This window comes from Drosophila takahashii, chromosome 3L (genome assembly GCF_030179915.1).
Source record: "Drosophila takahashii strain IR98-3 E-12201 chromosome 3L, DtakHiC1v2, whole genome shotgun sequence".
Lineage (NCBI taxonomy): Eukaryota > Metazoa > Arthropoda > Insecta > Diptera > Drosophilidae > Drosophila > Drosophila takahashii.
In genome coordinates, this window is record NC_091680.1 from 14821045 (window position 1) to 14845327 (window position 24283).

At 41.0% G+C, this 24283-nt stretch overlaps 4 protein-coding genes and 1 long non-coding RNA gene across 7 annotated transcripts; 4 read left to right on the plus strand and 1 right to left on the minus strand.

Moving 5' to 3' along the window:
- The first annotated feature begins 557 nt into the window (after positions 1-557).
- On the plus strand, positions 558-4295 carry Ldh (Lactate dehydrogenase). The gene is made up of 4 exons (XM_017155179.3): positions 558-718; positions 2441-2820; positions 3377-3832; positions 3892-4295. Exons 2-4 carry the CDS (start codon positions 2443-2445, stop codon positions 4054-4056), a joined length of 999 nt encoding a protein of 332 aa, XP_017010668.1. The 5' UTR covers positions 558-718; positions 2441-2442; the 3' UTR covers positions 4057-4295.
- A 710-nt stretch (positions 4296-5005) lies between these two features.
- Positions 5006-6333, plus strand: LOC108066497 (phospholipase A1 member A). The gene is made up of 3 exons (XM_017155031.2): positions 5006-5210; positions 5270-5982; positions 6036-6333. The coding sequence occupies exons 1-3, from the start codon at positions 5021-5023 to the stop codon at positions 6267-6269; spliced, it is 1137 nt and encodes a 378-aa protein (XP_017010520.2). The 5' UTR covers positions 5006-5020; the 3' UTR covers positions 6270-6333.
- Positions 6334-7211: 878 nt separating this feature from the next.
- On the plus strand, positions 7212-18918 carry Best2 (bestrophin 2). 3 transcript variants are annotated; one of them, XM_017155159.3, is made up of 12 exons: positions 7212-7352; positions 10177-10552; positions 11632-11742; positions 11798-11984; positions 12044-12412; positions 12591-12719; positions 13413-13520; positions 15457-15696; positions 16241-16550; positions 16710-16805; positions 16891-17139; positions 17600-18918. In XM_017155159.3, the coding sequence occupies exons 2-12, from the start codon at positions 10482-10484 to the stop codon at positions 18169-18171; spliced, it is 2442 nt and encodes an 813-aa protein (XP_017010648.2). In that variant the 5' UTR covers positions 7212-7352; positions 10177-10481; the 3' UTR covers positions 18172-18918. The 3 variants fall into 3 exon arrangements, with proteins under 3 accessions (XP_017010648.2, XP_070072030.1, XP_070072031.1); XM_070215929.1 differs by lacking the exons at positions 7212-7352; positions 10177-10552; positions 11632-11742; ... (1 more) ...; positions 12044-12412; positions 12591-12719 and adding an exon at positions 13003-13089; XM_070215930.1 differs by lacking the exons at positions 7212-7352; positions 10177-10552; positions 11632-11742; ... (1 more) ...; positions 12044-12412; positions 12591-12719 and adding an exon at positions 13262-13339.
- LOC138913200 (uncharacterized) lies at positions 11980-12981 on the minus strand. Its single transcript, XR_011418854.1, has 2 exons — positions 12817-12981; positions 11980-12419 (listed from the first exon to the last, which is right to left on the minus strand). It is a non-coding gene; the product is annotated as an uncharacterized lncRNA (long non-coding RNA).
- Positions 18919-19085: 167 nt separating the features above from the next.
- Mdr65 (Multi drug resistance 65) lies at positions 19086-24238 on the plus strand. The gene is made up of 12 exons (XM_017155006.3): positions 19086-19218; positions 19535-19857; positions 19999-20244; positions 20301-20472; positions 20551-20865; positions 20927-21383; positions 21438-21538; positions 21599-21986; positions 22041-22749; positions 22809-23105; positions 23174-23540; positions 23602-24238. The coding sequence occupies exons 2-12, from the start codon at positions 19553-19555 to the stop codon at positions 24154-24156; spliced, it is 3912 nt and encodes a 1303-aa protein (XP_017010495.2). The 5' UTR covers positions 19086-19218; positions 19535-19552; the 3' UTR covers positions 24157-24238.
- Positions 24239-24283: the final 45 nt, after the last annotated feature.

Consider the following 24283-nt stretch of genomic DNA (forward strand, 5'->3'; position numbering starts at 1 on the left):
TAAAATAATAATGTTGGAAATTTAATATTTTCATCAATTTATTTTGGAGTTAATCTTTGGTAGCGACAAAAATTAAATCAAACAAAAAATTTCTGTTGGCATAAACTATCTGTATTTTGTCCAAAACAATGCAAGAAATTGTCAAAATGCTGAGTGTAAGATCAAATCTAGTTCGAAATAATATTCTAAATCGATTGACGTTCAAACCTAAAAATGTTAATTTTGAAAATCCTTTTTTTAAAATCAAAATTCAAAAATTTGGCCAAAAAAATGTATTTTTAAATCTAACCGAAAATGATATGGATTGTTAGTTTAGGTTAATCGCTGAAAACAAACAGACCCTTTAAGCAGACAGCTAGCTAAAATACGCAAAAAAATTGATAAAATCTAAAAATTAAAATTTGTAATATCTAATTTTTGTAATTATAGATTTCATCTCTAATCATTGTAGTCCTGTATTATTGTGTCAGAAGGCAAATGATTTTATCTCAGTGTACTGGCGCTGAAGGAATGAGCGAGAAAGGTAGTGAGAGCAAAAGCGGCTGCGGAGGCTACAAAATCCAGCGGCGGCAGCTAAATTCCAAAGCAGTCCGCTTGAAGTGCAAACAGTTCGCAACGAACGCGCAAAGTGAACGGAACGTCGACGACCTCAAAAGACAGAGGCGCCCAAAATAATCCAGTGAAACACAAAGTGAATTAAAACAAAACCAATCCAAAAGTAAGAAAATATTCTCGCATGCACATAGAAAATAATTCTAGTGATTGTGGATCTGATTTTAGAATTTTGAAGAATTTACTGGGGTTTTACGTTAACTTCCTGCCTCATCAAAGTGCATTCAACTTTCTAGGGTCAAGTGCAACGGTCGTTTCCGAAAACCGAATTCGAAACCAAACCTCGCCCTTGGCCTTCCGCACTTGTACCGTTAGTGGGGTGGGCGGAATTTCCTGGCTTTTCCGAAAGGGGGTGGGGTGACAATTGGGCGTACAATTGGCTTTCACTTTCGTTTTCATTGAGAGCATGCGCCGTGTCGCGAACAGCTGTTTCCCCATTTTTGGACGAGGTGACGTCGGACCCCCCAATAAAGTGGAACAACCGCATTTGACTTTGAGAGAAGGTCATCGTAGGCCCAATTGTAAGGCAAATTTTCCAAGCTGGCAACAAGTGGGGGTAAAAATTGTAAAATTTCATATTAAATTTGTGACCTCAATATCTGTTAATTTTCCACAAAATTAGTTTTAAGTATACTTAATTAAAGATAACTGAAAAATATTTGTTGTTCGTCATTTCTTAAATATGTATCATGAGTTTTGTTTAGGAATAATATTTCTCCACTTTTTTAAGTTGCTAGAATTTTCAACAATAAACAATAATTTTTTATGGTGCTCTATATTAGCCAGACACAATAAGTCAATAGTTTCGCAATACTTATACTCACTTACTAGTGGCCAATGAAAATAAAGCGCCATTAATCATTATCTAGTTTTTATATATCTGTGACATTTCCCTGACTTTTTGTGCGGAACTCATCGGAACTCTTGGGTTTTTTTTGTACCCCACCCATATTCTTCAGAACTCATAACTGCAGTCGTAATTCAAGCTAGGAAAACACTCAACCTGAAGCAGATTCTAATTAAAAACGTGCCACATGTTTATATAAATATTTTCTCACTGATAATACTCTCAATATGCACTTATAATCTGAAGCAATCTAATCTGAAATAATATTGCAAACATTAGCAACAAACTCAACTTTGGCCCCCCAAAACTCTTCCTATAAGCGATAAGGCTTGTTCTACGTCATCGTGATGGAACCGATATATAAATAATTTACAATCGATTTAATAATCATCAGGAACATGCAATAATAGGATTAATCAAATTGCTTTAATGGCTCAAACTTTGCTGATAAGATAAGAAATGACCAACTTTCGAGGAAGTAACACTGACTGTTGGCCAAATCAGAAATAAAACGATTAATGCTGAGTAGGGGGATTAATTTCATAAGGTTTACGCATTTTTGCATTGATAAAACTTCCATTTGTGCCTAATTAGATTTTATCTATAGGAAAGAAGAAGACCCTAATTGACGGCCATTGTCATGTGCCATCACAAGTTGGCTCTATGAATTGCTATATAAAAGAGCAAAAAATATCACAAGTTAATTTTTTCGGCAATGTTTTCGGTTCGGTCCGGTTGCGTGTTGTGGCGATGTCGCTTTTTTCTCATTAATACGACCTTCGTGAAGGTTAAAGAACGCCAACTAAGCAGTATGTCTGTGTGTCTGTGTGGGGAAGAGAGTTTCCCAAAAACGAAAAAATTGTGAATGTTTTAACTAAATCATAGGCACGTGATGGCACTAAATAAATGGGTAATTTCCCAGGGGGAATTTTGATTTCTTTACAAAATATTAAAGGGATTTTTTTTGGTTATCCTTTTTAGCAATGGCCGCCATTAAGGACAGTCTGTTGGCCCAGGTTGCCGAGGTGCTGCCCAGCTCCGGGCACAAGGTCACCGTCGTGGGCATCGGCCAGGTGGGCATGGCCAGCGCCTTCAGCATCCTGGCTCAGAACGTCTCCAAGGAGGTCTGCCTCATCGATGTCTGCAACGACAAGCTGCAGGGCGAGCTGATGGATCTGCAGCACGGCTCCAACTTCCTGAAGAACCCCCAGATCACGGCCAGCACCGATTTCGCCGCCTCGGCCAACTCGCGTCTGTGCATCGTGACCGCCGGAGTGCGCCAAAAGGAGGGCGAGTCCCGTCTGTCCCTCGTGCAGCGCAACACCGACATCCTCAAGAACATCATCCCCAAGCTGGTGGAGGTAAGTTGAACCAGAAAAAACAAAAAGTTGCACTTGAAAACCATGAAAATTACCTACAAAACAACTAAAACCCTACTGCAAAAAAAATTGGTTAAGTAAACAATTTTATGATCAGCAAACTTCCAATAACCAGTAACAGTTAATTTAAAAAAAAATCAGTTGAAAACCTAAATTAGTTTTTTTAAAACAACTATGATTTATATTAAAACGAAATAAATACTAGAAGATGTTTTTAGACTAAAGACGTTTGTTAAATTAAAGGAAGATGAATCAGCAAATTAATGTTATTTTTATAATGTTTAATAAAAATCTTTTCTTGCTTCAAATCATATATTATCATAATAATAAAGCTGTTCTACGAAACTTTCCTAAGAAAGTTTTTTTAATTGCAAGCCGAAAGTACCTTGTCAATAATATTGCAGAAAGTCATTCGGTTGCCTGTAAACTTAATTTTATTTTTTAATTTTTGGTTTTATATGATGTAATCTCAGAGGTATTTTCTCCTGATTTAATATTTCTTGAAGAACTAAAACTAATGATTCATTACCATTTACAGTACAGTCCCGATACCATCTTGCTGATGGTGTCCAACCCCGTGGACATCATGACCTACGTGGCCTGGAAGCTGTCCGGTCTGCCCAAGAACCGTGTGATCGGCAGTGGCACCAACTTGGACTCGTCCCGCTTCCGTTTCCTGATGTCGCAGCGCCTGGGCGTGGCACCCACCTCCTGCCACGGCTGGATTATCGGAGAGCACGGCGATAGCTCCGTGCCCGTTTGGTCGGGAGTCAACATCGCCGGCGTGCGTCTGCGTGAGTTGAACCCAACTCTGGGAACCGGCGAGGATCCAGAGAAGTGGAACGAGCTGCACAAGCAGGTGGTGGACTCCGCCTACGAGGTGATCAAGCTAAAGGGATACACCTCCTGGGCCATTGGCCTGAGCACCGCCTCCTTGGCCTCGGCCATTTTGCGCAACACGAGCAGCGTGGCTGCCGTCTCCACCTCCGTTTTGGTAAGTTCTTAGAGATTGAATTATGAGAAATATATTTTTAATTATTTAATATTTTACAGGGCGAACACGGCATCGATAAGGATGTGTTCCTCTCGCTGCCCTGCATCCTGAACGCCAACGGAGTGACCTCCGTGGTCAAGCAGATCCTGACCCCCACCGAGGTCGAGCAGCTGCAGAAGTCGGCCAACATCATGTCCGATGTCCAGGCTGGTCTCCAGTTCTAAATTCCATTCACAACCCAAACAAAAAACACACAACACAAACAGAGCGGAATGCTAATTTTAGTCCAATTTGGAGCCGCGGGGGAGCAGAAGCCAGTGAAGAGATGCCCCGGATCGGAGCATCAAGTATTTCTGACTACCAATGTTTATTTTTAGTACACCTCTCAATTTATTTATTATTTTTATGAATTAGTTTCAGTGTGTGTGCGCACACGAATAAACTGTTTAAAATTTAAGTTTAACTCGCAGCGCTCTTGTTATTTGGTTCATCTTGGGTTCTTGTTTGGATTTATTTCTTTATGATTATTGGATTATTTTTTCCTGGACTAGCAAAGCTCCCTGAGAAACACAACTTTACCACCTAAGCAAACTAATTTTAAGGCCACTCTCGAAAAATTCCGCTTGGAAAAGGAGTAAGACAACAACCGCCGCTACCTCATTAGCGTAAATTTTGAATTGTGAATCGCTTGTCAATCAAGACGAGTTCTAGTCAAATTTACAGCCCTATCTATACTTGCGAAATAAGCAATTTAAACCAAAATATACATTTTAATGAATAAATATTTAGCACCTAGTTGTCTTCGAGCACCCATCAAAAAAATAGAGATAACAAGCTTAATCAATTGACGGAAAAAAGAAGTGAATGAAGTGAAGTGCCAGGGAAACTCTGGCAAGAATTTCCATATTGAGGCACGTTGGTTTTTTCGGGGTGATAATCAATCTGCGAAGTCTGGCCAGATTTGAGGGCTTATCTGGCACCGCCACTTACTTTTGGGGCTGAAGATTTTGGGGCGGAACACCGCAGACAACGACCAGACAGAAGCCCCTTTCAGAAGACGTGCTGCAGTCAGCTATTAAAATAAACCGAAATCGAAAACCAGCTACCAGATAAGAGAGTTTCGCTTGACTCGGGCTTTTGGCCCGATAAGACCGGGCTATAAAAGAGCCCCGATGATCGACTGCAGACATGAGAGCAGAATTCACCATGCAGAAGAGCACAGCCCAGATGATCTTAGCAGCAGTCTGCCTGATCTGTCAATCGTTGGCAGTGGAGGTTAAGGAGGATAAGGCTAAAGGACCCCTGAATATTGACAGTATTCAAAGGCATAATTTAAAGCTGCTCACCGAGCAACTAAACCGCGGATGGAGAGCCTTCTGTAAGTGTGGAAACTAGTAAATAGTTATCAAAATGATCTTATAATAATATCCCAACCAGGTGATGCGCCCGTGGATGAGGGTGTCATGTCCCTGTTTCAGGGCATTAATCCCAGCGATGCCCGTCTCCATGTGATGACCATCACCAATCAGAGTGTAGAGCTGCCCATCAAGTCGATATCTCAGATCAAGGATTTCGATATCAATCCGGAGCGTAAGACCCTCGTCTATGTGAATGCCTTCCACACGGCCGATAGCTATTTTAGTGTCCAGGAGCATTTGACTCTGCTGCAGAACAGCAGGAGGGATCTCAATGTCATAGTGGTGGATTTCGCGAAGGATGTGGCTCAACTTTATTATGCAGTGCGACACCATTTATCAGTTGATGGATATTTCGTTTATAAACTAGTCAGGGCCCTCAAGGATGCGGGCATTGCTGTGCAGGATATAACTTTGGCAGGACATTCGGTAGGTGCGAATATAGCCGCATTGGGTGCCCAACTTTTTGCCCGGGAAAACAAACAGGTGGTGGGTCAACTGATAGCCATCGATCCCGCGACCATGTGTCGCACCACCGATATATTGGTAAAACAAAGTGTGGCCGGAAGGGTGGTGGTGCTGCATGGCGAGGGCGATGTTTTCGGGGTGAGGGTTCCGCTGGGTCATATCGATATCTACCCCAATGGCATTGGCTACTTCCCGAGGAGGAAACTTCAACCCGGCTGCGAGTCCAAGATCTGTAGTCACATGTATCCATTTGTTCTGTTCATGGAGGTAAGAATATATGAGCTAACTGAAATATTTAAATTCAACATCTGTTTAAATAGGCTCTCATCGAGGGTGTGATGATCCCAGCTACCAAGTGCGAAAGTTGGGCAAAGTTCCGACAGGGCGACTGTAACTTCAAGAACACCATCAACATTGGACTCATCTATCCATCAAGTGCTAAGGGTCTGTACTTCTGTTTGACCCAACCGAATCCGCCATTCACCTACATGGAACATGGACTGCGCTACAAGGCGAGACGTCCTGAGAAACCCTCTGATAGGAAAAGCTCCTAATTTTAATATTATTTGTTTTTTAGTTTGTTAGTTAATTTATTAAAATATATTTTAGTAAGGTAAAGGTGTGTATAAATATTTATTTACAAAAGCCCAGAAGTATGCTTCGGTTATAAAATTATTCAAATGCAGAGTTGCCAGACAGACACATTTAGTTGACTCCACGGAACTGAAGCGTTAAATTGATAAACTGCATTTAATTTTCAACAAATGTCAAGTTTATTTGCCAGTTTTCCTTTTTTAGTTTTTAATGGAAACTGAAAATTTATTTTGCGGTTACCATTTCAAATCCATTAGTTTATAGCATCGGCGTTTCTAAATTGCTCTCTTTAAGAATCTGGCTTGACAAACTACTCTTTGCCTCTGCTGATCTCTGGCTTAAAGCCAAAACGAAAACAGCTGATTAATCTCATCGAAGCCAACTCTCAGATATATCTGGAAGAGAGTACCAAAAAAAGAGAGGCTACAGATTCTCCACAGTTTCAGAGGCGTAGATAAATAGGGGTAGCTACATTTATATGATCGTAAATTGATTGTAAATGGATTTTTACAACCTTTCGATTTAATAACAATTACAACAAATAGTTATCCTAAACCACTAAATAAAAGAAATATCGATTTAATGAAAATAGACACGCACAAAAATAAATTGTATTGTTCCTATTCCAAAATCTAAAAACTCGCATTTTATATCTACGAAGTCCGTCAATAAAACTTTTGAATAGTATTTTAGGAATTTTAGATATTATGCTAACTATAAATTATAAAATTTTGTTAGAAGTCGAACTTGAGGTATTCAATTTGAAAGCCCCCTTTAGCCTATATCTACACCTTTGAGGTCACCACTACGCTTGCACCCAGTATTTTGTGGGATCCGCTCGCTGTCGCCTCGTCTACCTGTTGCCAACTAAACTTTTTTCGTGCGGGCTGGAAAAAAGTGAGTTAAGAGCCGCTCGCGACCAACTCTGGAGCGCAGTTTGGTTGTGTTTGTCGAGCGGTCAGGTTGCTCGGCGGTCGGCATCGCAATCGCAGTTGCAGCTCCAGCTTGAAGTGTCCAGCGATAAACCCGTCGTCGCGCAGTCGGTACGTGGAGCAAAATTAACTGAGCTAAACTGAACTGAGCCGAGCTGAAACACTCGCCAGTTGATCGTGCGGAACCCCATTGAAGCCAGCATTCGAATATTACACAAAACGACTGAAATTTTGTACACAAAAACAGACGATTTGAGTTGAATGTAGTTTTCCGTTGCTGCTGCTGTTTTTTATGTACCTAAAATAAAAGTTTTAATCCAAGTGTGTAAAGTGTAACGAAAGTAAAGGGACTCCCCCATTAAAAGTAGATACTGAATAAAAAACCATACTCATATGATCTGGATGGCCAGCTCGAACCATTAGATACACGAATCCAGTGGCTTGAGTATCCGTATCTGTATCTGTGTATCTGAAATCGTAAACGCGTCGCACGCCAGCGCGTGTCTCCAGCTTTAAATGGCCTAGGCGGCTCCGTAAACTAAGCTCCCAGCTCAGAGCTCCCAACTGGTCAAGTTTACTTTTATTTATGTTTTTTCGCCCCGATCCGATCCGCTTAGGTGTTCAGTCGGCATTCTATTGACTGAATGTGCGGCCACGCCAAATTCGGATGCAATTTTTCAATTGAACAAGCTTAATGAGTGAAGAGCAATTAGAAAGATATATATAGGTATATGTGGAGAAAAAACTATAAAGAGAGGAGTAATAAAGTAATTGATGGTGCTTGGTTGTATAATCCGCACACGAATGATAAATGCAAAGTATTTGATATATTAGCAAATAAATTAAAGTTGTAAGCCATCATATGAGTGCTAGCCATAAATCAATGTAGATTAATGAACAGCTTTATATATTGAAAATCCTCGTGAAAAGATCAATGGTGATAAATCTTTAATACCTTTACAAACACGTTAATTTCTGCTCAAAAGTGCTGTTTAATCCGCTTCAATAATACTTAATGAGTTTATGGAGAACGCTAACAATGCTAACAGAAATCGGCTTAATGCCTAGATATATCTGCTTTATTGTGTGCTAATGAGGCCCAAAAACTCCCACCTTTCAAGTGGTTAATTCTGGGAACGACTGGCGACGACGGGAAAAGTGCAAGTGGCAGGTGAATTCAAGTGCCAATGCCTTGACTCATTTGGTAATCAAATTGCGGTGTTCAAATACGTCAGAAGAAAGTGAAAAATATTTGGCCCAAATTCGTCACCAATCAATGTCGGCTCTTTTGCGTTTGCCTTACTTCATATCGCGTATACGCAATGTGTTTATTCTAGAAGCTGCAGCCCCTCGTATCTCCAGCGCAGGCTGACAGGCTATTTGTTCACAAAATATATTGCCACAGAGCTGGACAGTTGAGATTAAATCTCCCGGCAGGGTCAATGACTACTATTTGTCTCTAAAGAACATGTAGATTGCGAAACTTTCAGCCGTCAGCCAGTATAAATAACTAATCTGCGAGGCACGACTATCTTTAATTGTTTCTCAACTGCTAAACAATCGGCAAGTTCTTAGTGGTTGCCCAGTGGCAGTGGGTGGTTTCTCCAGCCGTGTAATCAAAAGCCATCGTGACTTAACTTGGCCTAGACCCCCGTCTCACAACCGGTTGGCTCTTACATTCCTGAAGATCACCTGCTATGTTTGTAAACGAAATTAACGCGCTAAAGTGAAAATTGCCGGAGTCCCCTGGGCCCTGGAATCTGTATAACTCGGAGCCCCCTATAAAGAACCCGTTCTGTTGCCCCCGTCTGGTTATGGCTTATGCAAATATTTGCAGGTCCGACTAGCGCTAAGGAGCAAATACAACAGGTTTCAAATCTTCGCATTTGTATTTGGGGGCTGTAAGTTAAAAAACACTTTTTAAAAAATCTGTGATCGCCAATCGTTCGATTAATCAAAATAGCGTCGGAGAAACGCAACATAAACGGAATTAATCAAGACTCCGAATCAACAGAAAACGGGAAACGATAAAGACTCGTGGCGCTGACGGCGCAAATTAAGCACCCGCAAAAAATACACAGAGAAACTGCCGAATTTTTGCCCAACCCAAGGTTTTCTGAGGAAAAAAAAGTAAACAACAATCCAAAAATCCCGACATCAAGTCGTCCGGATACCTTGCCATTGAGGAGCGTCTACAGTTTTGGGGAAATCCTGGCCGCAAAATGATCTTTAAGTGCTTAAAAAAAAAAGCAAAAGGCCCCAAAAGGGAACCCATAATAATTGTGTGTACAAGGTGATCGTAATAAAGTGAAGTGAAATAAAAAATACCTTACAAATTGTATATTATTATATATACACTGAAATAGTGACAAATTTAAATATGGCCATAGCTCTGTTCTCAGCGCTAAACACCGCTTTTCACCCGAACTGAAAGTGCATAGCCATTTAAATTTACAATAAATTCAAAATAACAAAATGGAAAACAGCAGCAACAACAGAAACACCACAGAAAAACTGTTCGATACGTGCCGGAATTTAAGTTGAGCTTTCGAGCCCTCCAGTATATTTGCATGGATTGCATGCGTATTAGTCTTTACAGTTTTACTGGGCGCATGTGACCGCCCACCTCCTGCCCCCTATTGTTTTGGATACAGTCAAGCTTCTATAAATTGATTTATTAGATCAGTTTAATAATATTAATTTTAAAAATTATTATTATTTTGGAATTTATTTAATTTATACATTACTATTAATAAAATTGCCTATAAATTAAAAAAACATTTTTAGAAATATGTGAAAGATTTTGAAAAAAAAGAATCTTAGTCAAAAAATGTTTTAAAAATGCAATAAAATAAAAAATATATTTAAACGATTTATACTTAACTTAATCTTCTTAAGTAGTAAGACTGTATATTTTTTCGTTGTTATTTTTTAGGAAAGCTTAAAAAACTGAGGCTTGGAGAGAGCGAGAAAGACAGGGAGTCGCAGCCTGAGCGGCGGGGGTGTGAGTGAGAGGGAAAGCAGCCGACGGCGACGCTTTTTCAATGACGCGACAACAAAAACAATTAACAAAATTCGCGTACGAAATCAAGCAACAACTACAATTCGGCCTTCTCCGTATTGGCAGCGGCCTAGCGCCGGCAAAAATAACAATAAATCCCAATTGTTTGTGATTAAGTAAACAAAACAAGATCGGCTAACAAAAAAAACTAAGTCAAAAAGGAGGGACGTCAACAAACAATGACGGTCTCATATGCTGGTGAAGTGCCAAATGGAAGCAGCTTCGGCTGCTTCTGGAAGATCCTCTGGAAGTGAGTATTATCTATAAGAAATACCCCTTTTAAAAGTATTACATTTTTCAAAGCTGAAAAATTTATTTAATATTTAAATATTCCTAAGTTTAATACGATTTTACTTCAGAGTACTACAGAGTCTAGACAATCTGGGTCACCACCCAAGTGGTACCGATTCCGGGGATTTTTCCGCATTACTCATTCACCTGTTCGAGTGTTTACCAACGCAATTAACATCCAATACTCCGAACTTCTCTATTCAGACTCCATATTGACAGCTCCCCTCGGCCACATCTGGTTTCAGGTTATTTTGTTTTTAGAGTGTGTTTATTTTTAACCCCAGTTCGCTTTAATTGTTGCCCAAGTGCAGTCACTCGTAACTGGGCAGTTAGAATAGCAATTCCAGTTCCAGTTACTGTTGCACAGTTCCAGTTTTTGCCATTCAAACCAGAAAGAAGAAAAAATTGGTGGCTATAACACCGACGCTCCGAAAGTTTAGTTGATAAGGCAAACATTCTGTAATGGATTCACTAATTGAAAACTTGCGCAAGTTAATTTTATGGCTAGAAAAATGTAAAATTATTTAAAACATATTGTTTATTTGACGATAGCCTCGAGTTCCAATAGTTAAAATTACTTCGGACTAATAATCTTGAACATAGGTTAATGCCACACCAAACCAAATTTTGTTAAGAAGACGGCAAGCGAAACCTTGATCAAAACAAACAGAACAAAGACCCCACCTGTATAGTAGTACCAGTTTCAAAGCGGTTATGCCAATCATTATACATATATTTTTTATAATGTATCAAATCACACTTGGGGACATTAGAATTCATTGGAACTGACATGCAAGATTGGAATACCCCTATAAAAAAACAATCTTGCAAAACAGGCGACCCATTAAGCACGAAAAATAATCTCATCTACGATGAGCAACCAAGAGGGGGCAAGATTAAAGATCTGAATGAGGAAATCATTTTCAATAAAACAAAACCAGTTAGTTACAGTTCAAAGTCGGCAGAGATCGACTAAGTCGTAAATTCCTTGACTACCTTTTAAGTTATTTAATTCCAATCCCTTCCCCTTTTTAATAGATGGCGAGGAAGCGTTTACAAATTGATCTGGCGCGAATTAGTTGCGTATCTCTGTTTATACTACACTATAAATGTTATCTACAGATTTGGTCTGACAGAAAGTCAGCAGGCGTAAGTAAAAGTTACCCAGAAAAGCTTTTGGTTAATTAATACTATTTTTTGACAGCATTTTTAAGAAAATTCGCCTTTACTTCGGGCAGCAGAGTGAAAGTATACCCATGTCCTTTGTGCTGGGCTTCTATGTAAATCTGGTGGTGAAACGTTGGTGGGAGCAATATCGCCTTCTGCCCTGGCCAGATACGTTGGCCCTGTTTATAAGTGCTGCTATACCCAATTCAAATGGCGGTGTGAATGTAAGAATATATTTAAATAGTTTAAAACCATTAACTATATTTAACACCTGAATTCATAGAACGAAACGGGTCGCCTTATGCGTCGTAATATCATGCGCTATATGGTCTTGGCCTATGTGATCACCCTGCAGCGAATTTCCCTTCGAGTAAAACGTCGCTTTCCCACCACCCAACATCTTGTGGATGCGGGTCTGATGCACGAGTCCGAGATGAAAATCTTCGAGGCTCTGAACCAGAAGAGTCCCATGTCCAAGTACTGGATGCCCCTGGTCTGGGCCACCAACATCATAAATCGAGCCAGAAAGGATGGCCTAATCGCCTCGGATCATATTGTCCAAACTATACTGGTGGAACTTTCGGATATACGTCGACGTTTGGGTGGTCTTATTGGATACGACACGGTCTGTGTTCCTCTGGTCTACACTCAGGTGAGTCCTGGAAATATTTTAAAGAATATTAGATATCATTGATAAATAAAAATAGAATAGTAAAGGTAAACATCTGTAAAAACGGTAGTTTATGAAAATCATTGCGAAAAATATTTAAATTGATTATGATATAAATCAGTGAAATTAATATCTTATGCACTGTAATTCTAATTTTCAGGTGGTAACCCTGGTGCTGTACACCTATTTCATAGCTGCCCTCTTGGGCCGACAAATGTTGCCCAATGTCCTGGATAGAAACGGTCGCGAAGATCCCGATCTGTTCTTTCCCCTCTTCACCGTACTGCAGGTAAACCAATTTGCTACGCATTTAATGAAGTCATTTTTCTCGCTTGATTTAAGACGTTTTAGAAGTTATCTTAATTTGCACGTTCCGCCTTATTTACCATAAATCAGAGTCAAATTTGCACGTCTCGACGTTTTGTAAAAGTTTAAAAACTTGTTGCGGTTATTTGTTATTCACAATTGTTTTTGCTGTTCTCCGCCAAACTGAGTGGTCGAATGTAATGGCTATACCTTGTTAGCGATATGCCCAGCCGATGCTCTATATATATATTGTATACCTTATACTATATAATGGCTATATCATGATATGGCCAGTTACAACAGTTGTGTTTTCGCTGTTTTCCGTTTTGGTTTCTGCGGTTCTCCTCAGCTGGGTACAGATTTCAAGTGCCTTATGTAAACGATTCGCGGTCACGTTCCCCGTAATAAATTGGCATTTTGCCGGGCTCTGGTCTGGTTTGTGTTTTGTGTTTCTCCGCGATATAAATCTGTGACAAGTGTTTAGCTATCATTATTAACTGTTAATGCCCGTACCGTATAATTTGAAGCCACAAAAAGTGAATGGAATTGCGGGATGGCTTTCCCTGGCGTGCCTTCATATTATTCCCAAGTTCTGCTGAAATTGTCTATCCTCTTTTTGTTTATGATGCAATTATCCGATCATATCGCTAATATAGCTTTCAATTAATCTTTGCAGTTTGTCTTCTACGTGGGCTGGCTGAAAGTGGCCGAGGTGCTAATCAATCCCTTTGGCGAAGATGACGATGATATCGAGCTCAACTGGCTGATTGACCGGCACATCAAGGTGAGTCACAAGTGCAGATAATTCGCACGATCTTTACGTAATTCGATGTGGCACATTGTCTATACTCCAGCCATCCGTTAAACATTTTTAATAAGCGGTGGCAATCATTTCTGCGATGTATACAACCATAAAACAATAATCTTTCGATAGAGATGCGAAAAAAAAATCCCCCCTTTGAATTTCACCAAAAACCTGTATAACTCCCAATTAATTTCATTTAGCATGTGGTAAATAAATTCACTGATTTCCAAATTGAATTAGGAACAATGATCGGAACAGATGGTCTCTGTCTCTCGAAACACTTCAAAGCAGAACTTCCCAGCGTTTATCTCAAACCTTGAGCCGCGCACACATCCGCAAGATACTTATACGTATCTGGTCAGAGGGGTAATATCCATAATTATAATTTCATAGGTTTCCAAGTATTATGACTGCTAAAATCTGAATTCGCTAATTGGGTTAGCGTGCTAAGTAAGTTAAGATTTTTGCGCTCTTGAGGCGATAATCGCTTGAGTCAGCTACTTCTTGGATTGCTGCTGAAAGGAAAAGAACATGTCTGTCTGCCACGTGCTAAAAATAACATGCATTCTCTACATAGCCAAACAAAAGACTCAGGAGGAGAGTATGGTTTTTGGCATAACGAATAGTTGAGTGCCCTAAAAAGAATCAAAAACTTTTTTAAAAGGTGCGAGTGTATGTAATAACACTCATTCTCTATTGAATAAAACTAGAATTTAACAGAGATTAGTTACTGCGACTTAGTTTAGGATCGAATATAGAAAGATACATTTTACATTAAAATAAATATTTATTCATATAGAAAAACTTGATTTACCATAATTTAAAAAGGTCTTGAATTGTGGGATAATTCTTCTTGATTGTAAAAATCTTTTCAACTCATTCCAGGAAATATTGCAAGATTATTGTTCAAGATAATTAATGGAAAGTTTTCAAATGTTTCTAAAACATTAAAAGTTTAGTTAAGTATTTTTTTCAAGAATACTTTTTAGCTTTACTAACAGTTTAGGTTTCAAATTAAAAAGTAAATTAGTTTCCAGAACTCGAAACCCGAATATTTCTGGTAAAATCCAAAATCCCAAAAAAAGAAGCACATAATTTAAAATTATATTAGGGCATCTCGATTCGACTATATCCGTTTGGCTGCTGATGCTGATTGAAGTTTTGGACTTGGGTTTTGGAACTCGATGTTGGTGTGTGCTTGGAGCTCGCTTTGCATGTGTGCAGTGTGTGTATGTTTGTATCTGTGTTTGGGGCCTGCCGTCGCTTGCAATTATTTACAAAAGTTAGCAGCAGCAGCAGCAAAAGTAAATTGAAAACAGGTTTTTGTTCAAAAACTGAGAAAAACGACGAAAAAAAAACATACGAACTGAAAACATTGAAACCTCTTTTGTAGAGCTTTATCATTGACTGTTTTCGTGTGTGTTTTTATGGTCACCACTGGGTTTGCTCGATTTCGGAAATGCATCCCAAGCGGTCGAGAGCACACAAATGCCCGCTTTTGAGCCCGGTTATCAGCAGGGGGTTAATGCCAACACCTCTGCCAGCTTTTCTGGCCCATTTCCACTGCACTCCACACGAACAGACGTGACTCTTGGCTCGGTGGCTCGTAAATGGCAAATTGAAAACAGAGCGCGGCAAAATGATTAAGCAAATGAGTGTTTTTTTATATTTTTATTTTATTATTTGCAAATTTCTGTTGTGGGCTGTGCGCTGGTTTTTGTTGTGGAATAATTAAAAACTTGTAAACAATTTCACTTTTTCTTTTGTTTCGATGTGGGACAGTGGCCACAACTCAATTGTTGTGACGTAATTGGGTTTAGTGCCTCCTCAAAATAGCCCGAAAATCGCGAATGGCGAACACGTTCCGATTTTGAACAGCCCTCGACTGATCCACTTTTGATAAACCCGCTTTCAGGCTGCCTACATGATCGTGGACGAGATGCACGAGGAGCACCCCGAGCTGCTGAGGGACCAGTACTGGGAGTGCGTGGTGCCCAAGGATCTGCCCTACACGGTGGCCTCCGAGCATTACCGGAAGGACGAGCCCAAGGGATCCGCCGAGAAGTACAAGGTCAAGAAGGAGGACGCCATGTACGCCAACATAATGCCCGGTGGCGGCAAGCGGATGCTTAGCGACGATGTCTACGCGGATTATGTGAGTATATGAAAATATAAAAAAAAAATTTCCGAGGATTTTGAGACATATTTTGAGGTCTTTATTCATTCTTAATTCTTAAATATAAACATTAAATTAATAATTATACATTTTTTAAAAAATGGCCAATCCTCTAAAAAAATTAAAATTTTCAATTGTTTCTCTTTATGAATGAGTCACTATTTCTAAATCGCAAATCAAATTTTGAAGCAGAAGCGGAAATATAAATTATACTTCATTTCCACGAACACTAAAGTATTAGATTCACTTAACATTCGCATTCATAGCCATTGGCTGTCACTGTTTTATTGTTTTAACTATAAAATTGTTTACATTTGGCAGGCGTTTTGAAAAGTATGATTGCTATAAGTATAATTTATTTATGGAAAATAACTTCAACTTAAAGGGCTATCAAATATACCGAAGTTTGTATGTCATTTGAGGTTTTTAAAGGGCTTTTTAAAATTAGTTGTGTATTAAAACTATCACCCTAAGTGGTAAATGATGAAGGATATATACTGATATAATATTTTACGACAAACAGGAGAGCGTGGACACCCCGATGGTGGAGCGGCGAAAGAACAACTGGCTGGTACGTCAGCTCTCTCGAATGGGTTCGATGAGGAGTCAGTCCACGGCCTATTCCTCCGGCGGAATGCCCTTCAACAGGAACCGCCTCAACTCCGTGTATTCTAGTCCCGAGTCCGGCTTGCCACTGACCATTCTGCAGCAGCAGCAACTGCAGCAGGCGCATCAGCAACAGCAGGCGGGATCGCAGCCAAGTAAATCGAGTCTCTACGGGAAATTTGTGCACCGCAAGTCGATCAGAGCACAACGCCAACTTATTAAGCAGAGTGAGTAAATGAAAAATATTTGGTTTTAATTTTAAAAAATATAACAATATATTTTGCATTGAAACGTTTTATCTTTTATTCACTTACCCAAACTAAATCGTCTATTATTACGAACCCCTAAAAGTATGCTTCCGATATTAAATTACTTTTAATTTACAGACTCCAAGTTGAATGGCTTAAATGTGAATGTGGCCAAGACGACCAGACCGCGGATTCCCACGCCCGAGGTAACCAAGGATGGCCAGACGAATCCAGGTGAGTGAGAATCCACATTTCGTGCACTGCAATCTAACTGCAACTTTCTGAACAACTCGCACAACTCCTCCTACTCCTTGTGTAGCCTCGAGCTCGGTCCTAATGGCACCACCTCACCAGATGAGCACCACCAGCGCACCACCACCGGGCATGTACCCCTCCTCCTACGCACCCGACACCCTTCTGCACCAGGAGAGCGGCCAGGTGCTGGGCACGCTGCTGCTCTCGCCCATCAAAGAGATGGATAGCTCATCGTCCAATAACACTCTGATTCCAGGACACCCGGCCACCGCCGCCCTGGCAGCCAGCATGAAGGAGGGCTTCGCAGCGAACAGTAAGTAAAATTATCCTGAAAATAGCATGCTTATAATGTCCTTGAAACAAACATTATTTTGAAAAAATTTATTTTTTTTTAATTTAAAAAAATGTTAAGTCCGATCTGAAATGTTCTTATTTTAATAAAAAAATTGTTTTTAAACGATTATTAAATAAAGAAATATAGCTCAAAAATCTCTAATACGAATAAATTACAATACAACAAATGTTTGTAAATTTAACAAATTTTAGATAATAAACTAAATGAATATAAAAGTTATACTTAAATATGATTGATTTAAAACCTTTTTGAAATAAACTTAAGTCTAAATCATTGAATAAATTGAATACATATAATTGAGAGCTTCAATATTGTTCTGATGATAAGATAATCCAATTAAAGGATATTCAAAGCATAAAATTAAAATTATTATATATTTTAATTTACTAAAGTATTAATCTTCTCTTCTAATTTCTAGGTATTCCTGCTGCCACCAACATCACCACTCTGTCGTTCCCCTTCACCGTAACCAGTAGCGGTGGGGAAACGATGCCCACTGGAACCCTGAGCATCTTGCCCATAACGGCCAACGCCCAGTTGCCCACGATCACGACAACGGCCAGTGGCTATGATACCAACGATGTGATCACCACCATACCGGTGTCCCTGTCCATCCAGCGATCCCCATCCGCACTCTCCATTGTGGAACTGACTGGGGCCGATGTCCAGGATGGATATAGCAACAGTGGTTCCAGCAATGGAAATGGTGGAATCACCACCACGGCCCTGCTGTCCGTCAAACCGCTCAATGGAAATGCAAACATTTCGCGGAACAACAGTTTCAACTTGAGCCTCAATCTGCAGGATCCACAGCAGCGATCCTCGGTGAGATCAGTTGGCCACACGGATACGGTGGACAACTCGGCCACTATGCCAATGCCACAGAGGAGTGGCGGTCTGGAGACTGGAGGAGGAACTGGAGGATCTTCGGCACCCTCGACGCTGGCGAAACACAAGCCGGAACAAAAAACCGGAGAGGTGTACGTCTGACATTGAGATCTTATCCGTAATAGATCGGTATATATTCCATCGGAATTCGAGCCACGTAATTAGGTTTAAGACCCAAGGGCCTTGCGGTCACCCGGAACCACTAAAATGATATTATCAGTAGCATAGAAAAGTTTGATTAGTTCAAGGATTTCCTCCTAGAAGCCTTTTAATCACTTTTTGTATCAGATCAGGAAATCTCATACCGTGTATTATTTTCGTTCCGTTTTTCGGAAATCAAATTGGTAAATTTTAAATAATATATTGATCAATTCGAATTCCGAAAATTGTAATCTATATATAAACGATATTAGACCCCAAAACTTCTTACTTTATAAGTTCAGCTCAACAAAATTCTAGTAAATACAGAAAGTATATTACCAACCGATTGTAACTGTATAGAGTATTGTATATAACTAGCATATTGATTAGGAAATTGACTTATTGTTTTGGCACTTGCCATATTAGTTAAGCGTTTGAATCTTTGCATAACTTTATGAAGAATCTCTATCTCGTGTAGGCAGTGTAAATACTTGTAAACCAACACAGTATGTGATATGCGATTGTTATCCAGCTAGATTTTGTATCTTTACAAGTACCGATAGATAAGTGCCTAAGTATATATTTTGTAATTAAAATCCCCTGTATGTGAAATGTAGGAAATCAATGTGAATCTATGGCCTTTGTACAGATGAAGAGGCAACTTCTTGTAGTTATACTTTGAAATAAAATAAATCACTTAACAAAGAAGACTTTAAAACTATTTTGGTTGATATAAGAGATGCTGGAGAGTAATTTATGACACTGACACTCTTTCTTTTGATCAATCGAGACTCTTCGAACCTACCCCAAGAGAAAGATCAATTAGAATTTGAACCCCAACGGTGCGATATATGTAAGCGGCAAATTTAAATGGCTGCTCATCGAGGATGGGAAGTCAGTCGCGCTTGGGCGCTCAAGCGGTAACAATCTGCGGTCTATATTCATCTTCGATCTGTAACAACAAGTGCGAAAAATTGAAGGATAAATCAAAAAGTGTCTCTGAGAAAGGTGAATATCCCACGGCGAAGATCCAGTGAAAGGAACTGATTTCAGTTTGCGGACGAGTGACCTAAAAGCGTACGCTTCAATTTGCCCAGGAATGTGTCCAATAATATATATTCTATTACTCGTTAACCCCGCGGGTCAATGAGAACTATGTGGCCAAAGAAACAAACTTGCATGCGGACGCAAAGTGTTGCTTAATTGAATTAACCTTTTGTCTGGTCTGGTTCGAGTTTGTGCCCGCTCTGAGTGAAGAAATCTTGACCACGGATCGATGATGGCCCATTAAATAATAGAGTCCACTTAATTGTCATTTCGTCAGTGTCGACTATCCATCATCATGGAGCGCGATGAGGCCTCCATTACGACGACCAGCGAGGGCAAATCCCTGGAGGAGGCGCCCACGGCGGAGGGTCTGGAGCCCACGGAGCCCATTAGTTTCCTGAAACTCTTCCGATTCTCCACGTACGGGGAGATCGCCTGGCTGTTCTTCGGCTTTATAATGTGCTGCATCAAGGCACTGACCCTGCCCGCCGTGGTCATCATCTACAGCGAGTTTACATCCATGCTGGTAGATCGGGCCATGCAGTTTGGCACCAGCTCAAAGGTCCATGCCCTGCCACTTTTTGGAGGTGGTAAAACACTGTAAGTGCTCAAAAAACTAAAGAAGAATCTCATATTATTTTTCTTGAATATTGTATCAATAAAAAACAGTTATTTTTATTATTATACAATTGAACATGTATGCTTTAAATGCTTTTTAATTCTTTATAATGACAATCCCAGAACGAATGCATCTCGGGAGGAAAACAGCGAAGCCCTATACGATGATTCCATTTCGTATGGCATCCTCTTGACCATTGCTTCGGTGGTAATGTTCATCTCGGGCATTTTCTCGGTGGATGTCTTCAATATGGTGGCCCTACGTCAAGTCACAAGGATGCGGATAAAGCTCTTCACATCAGTTATGCGTCAGGATATCGTTTGGCATGATCTGGCCAGCAAGCAAAATTTTACTCAAAGCATGGTTGAGTAGGTAATTTATCTTTCTGGAGAAGATGCCATCTAAATCTATGTTTATTTCACAGTGATATAGAAAAGATTCGGGATGGTATTTCAGAGAAAGTGGGTCACTTTGTATACCTAATTGTGGGCTTTATCATAACCGTTGCCATTTCATTCGGCTACGGCTGGAAGCTCACCTTGGCTGTGAGTTCGTATATACCTCTGGTAATCCTGCTCAATTACTATGTGGCTAAGGTGAGAAAATCACAATTAGTTAGTTAATTATTATAAGATTATCCATTTTCAAATTTGTATTATATGTTTTTGTTTTAGTTTCAAGGGAAGTTAACGGCTCGAGAACAAGAATCCTATGCAGGAGCTGGTAATTTGGCTGAGGAAATTCTGGGTGCCATACGAACGGTGGTCTCGTTTGGAGGCGAAAAGTCCGAGGTTCAACGCTACGAGAACTTCTTGGTTCCCGCTCGAAAGGCCAGTCAATGGAAAGGAGCCTTCTCGGGCTTGAGTGATGCTGTCTTGAAGTCTATGCTGTATCTATCCTGTGCCGGAGCATTTTGGTATGGCGTCAATCTGATCATCGATGATCGCTATGAGGAAGACAAGGAGTATACACCCGCTATTCTGATGATTGTAAGATTTATAAAAGTACTCACTTGTGATTTGATTGTAATGAAATTTGTAACATTCTCAGGCCTTCTTTGGCATCATTGTGGGTGCGGATAACATAGCCAGAACGGCACCATTCCTTGAGTCCTTTGCCACCGCGCGTGGTTGTGCCACCAGCCTGTTCAAGGTCATCGATCTGACCTCCAAGATCGATCCGCTGTCCACAGATGGCAAGCTCTTGAACTACGGTCTTCGTGGCGATGTCGAGTTCCAGGACGTCTTCTTCCGATATCCCTCCCGTCCGGAGATTATAGTTCATAGGGGTCTAAATATCAAGATAAGAGCGGGTCAAACGGTGGCCTTGGTCGGTTCGTCGGGCTGTGGAAAGTCCACTTGTGTCCAGTTGCTGCAGAGATTCTACGATCCTGTTTTCGGTTCAGTGCTCCTGGACGATTTGGACATAAGAAAGTACAATATCCAATGGCTAAGATCGAATATTGCAGTGGTGGGTCAGGAGCCAGTGCTGTTTTTGGGCACAATAGGTGGGTCTTTAAAGAGTGTTTAGTTATAAACTTATAAGTTTATTTTATTTACAGCCCAAAACATAAGCTATGGAAAACCAGGAGCCACACAAAAAGAGATCGAGGCAGCTGCCACGCAGGCTGGAGCTCACGAATTCATCACAAATCTTCCAGAGGTTAGAACAAAAAATAATATAAAATCCACAAAAATTAAAACACAATCTCAAATTTTCTAGAGCTATCGCAGTATGATTGGTGAGCGAGGCTCCCAACTCTCCGGAGGTCAAAAGCAACGCATAGCCATCGCCAGAGCTTTGATTCAGAACCCCAAAATCCTGCTGCTGGATGAGGCCACTTCGGCACTGGACTACCAATCCGAAAAGCAGGTTCAACAGGCCTTGGACTTGGCCAGTAAGGGACGTACAACCATCGTGGTCTCCCATCGATTGTCAGCCATTCGCGGTGCCGATAAGATCGTCTTCGTCCATGATGGTAAAGTTTTGGAGGAGGGTTCCCACGATGATCTAATGGCTCTTGAGGGCGCCTATTACAATATGGTTCGTGCCGGCGACATTAACATGCCCGATGAGGTGGAAAAGGAGGAGAAAATTGAGGATACCAAAAGTAAGTACTATTAGTATTCTAAATATTTCCAGTAATCTCTTAAATGATTTTTAGGAAAAAGCCTGGCTCTGTTTGAGAAATCCTTTGAGACCAGTCCCCTGAACTTTGAGAAAGGTCAAAAGAACAGCGTTCAGTTTGACGAACCCATTATAAAGGCACTCGTGAAGGAAACAAATGCCAAGATAGTCGAAGCTCCGCCAGAAAAACCCAACTTTTTCCGCACTTTCTCAAGGATCCTTAAGCTGGCTCGACCCGAATGGTGTTACCTTATCTTGGGAACCATAAGCGCCGTAGCTGTGGGCTGTTTGTATCCGGCCTTCTCCATCATCTTTGGTGAATTCTACGCAGCTCTGGCCGAACAGGATCCGAAGGATGCCCTAAGTCGTACGGCTGTGCTTTCCTGGGCCTGCTTGGGCCTGGCCTTCTTGACCGGATTGGTCTGCTTCCTGCAAACCTATTTGTTCAACTACGCAGGCGTTTGGCTGACCACCAGAATGCGAGCCATGACCTTCAATGCGATGGTGAGTCAGGAGGTTGGATGGTTCGACGATGAGAATAACTCGGTGGGCGCCCTATCCGCTCGCTTATCCGGCGAGGCAGTTGGAGTCCAAGGAGCCATCGGATATCCGCTGAGTGGAATGATCCAGGCGCTGTCCAACTTTATATCGAGTGTCAGCGTTGCCATGTACTACAACTGGAAACTGGCCCTGTTGTGCTTGGCAAATTGTCCTATTATAGTGGGTTCCGTCATCCTGGAAGCCAAGTGGGTTGATAATGAGTATGAGTAGCTCTTCTTTTAGTAAAACCCTAAACATTTTCCAGGATGATGTCCACGGCTATAGTGAGGGAAAAGCAGGTGATTGAGGAAGCTTGCCGGATTGCCACCGAATCAATATCCAACATACGCACTGTTGCCGGCTTGAGAAGGGAGGCGGATGTTATACGGGAGTACACCGAGGAGATCCAGCGAGTGGAGGTGCTCATCCGCCAAAAGCTGCGATGGCGAGGAGTCCTCAACTCCACCATGCAGGCATCGGCATTCTTTGCCTATGCCGTGGCTCTTTGCTACGGAGGAGTCTTGGTGTCCGAGGGTCAGCTGCCTTTCCAGGATATTATCAAGTAAGGATGGCAAAAAAATACTCCCTTCTTTAAGAAACTTTTAAAATTTAAATTAACTTTAATTTTAGGGTTTCAGAAACCTTGCTGTATGGCTCCATGATGCTGGCCCAGTCCCTAGCCTTCACCCCTGCCTTCTCCGCTGCTCTGGTCGCGGGTCATCGCCTCTTTCAGATCCTGGATCGCAAGCCAAAGATTCAATCGCCCATGGGTACTATCAAAAATACTCTTGCCAAGCAGTTAAATCTTTTCGAGGGCGTACGCTATCGCGGTATTGAATTCAAATATCCCACACGACCTGACGCAAAGATTCTCAATGGTTTGGATCTCGAGGTTCTCAAGGGTCAAACGGTGGCCTTGGTGGGTCATTCGGGGTGTGGAAAGTCCACTTGTGTACAGCTGCTGCAGCGCTACTACGATCCCGATGAGGGAAGTATAGTAAGTTATTTATCTGATCTTAAATCTTGAAAAGGTAATCCTATTTTGTGTATTTAACCAGCACATAGATCACGATGACATTCAACATGATCTGACCCTCGAAGGTGTGAGAACCAGACTGGGTATAGTCTCCCAAGAACCCACTCTATTCGAACGATCGATAGCTGAGAATATAGCCTATGGCGACAATCGTCGATCGGTTTCCATGGTGGAGATTATTGCCGCAGCCAAGAGTGCCAATGCTCATAGTTTCATCATTTCCCTGCCCAATGGCTACGATACTCGGATGGGAGCCAGAGGCACTCAATTGTCGGGTGGTCAAAAGCAACGTATCGCCATTGCCCGAGCTCTGGTGAGAAACCCGAAGATCCTGCTCTTGGATGAGGCCACCTCAGCTCTGGACTTGCAAAGCGAACAGTTGGTCCAGCAGGCCTTGGATTCCGCCTGCTCCGGACGAACCTGCATCGTCATAGCCCATCGTCTGTCAACCGTCCAGAATGCAGATGTCATCTGTGTGATCCAAAATGGTCAGGTGGTGGAGCAGGGCAACCACATGCAGCTCATTTCCCAGGGCGGAATCTATGCCAAGCTGCACAAGACCCAAAAGGATCATTGAATATAATCAAAAACATTTTTTGCAATTTTTTATCTCACTAAAAAACACTTGTCACCAAAACAAAAATAAATAAACACAACTTTTTATCCATAAATGATGGTTATAATTATTGCTAGAGATAAGTTAT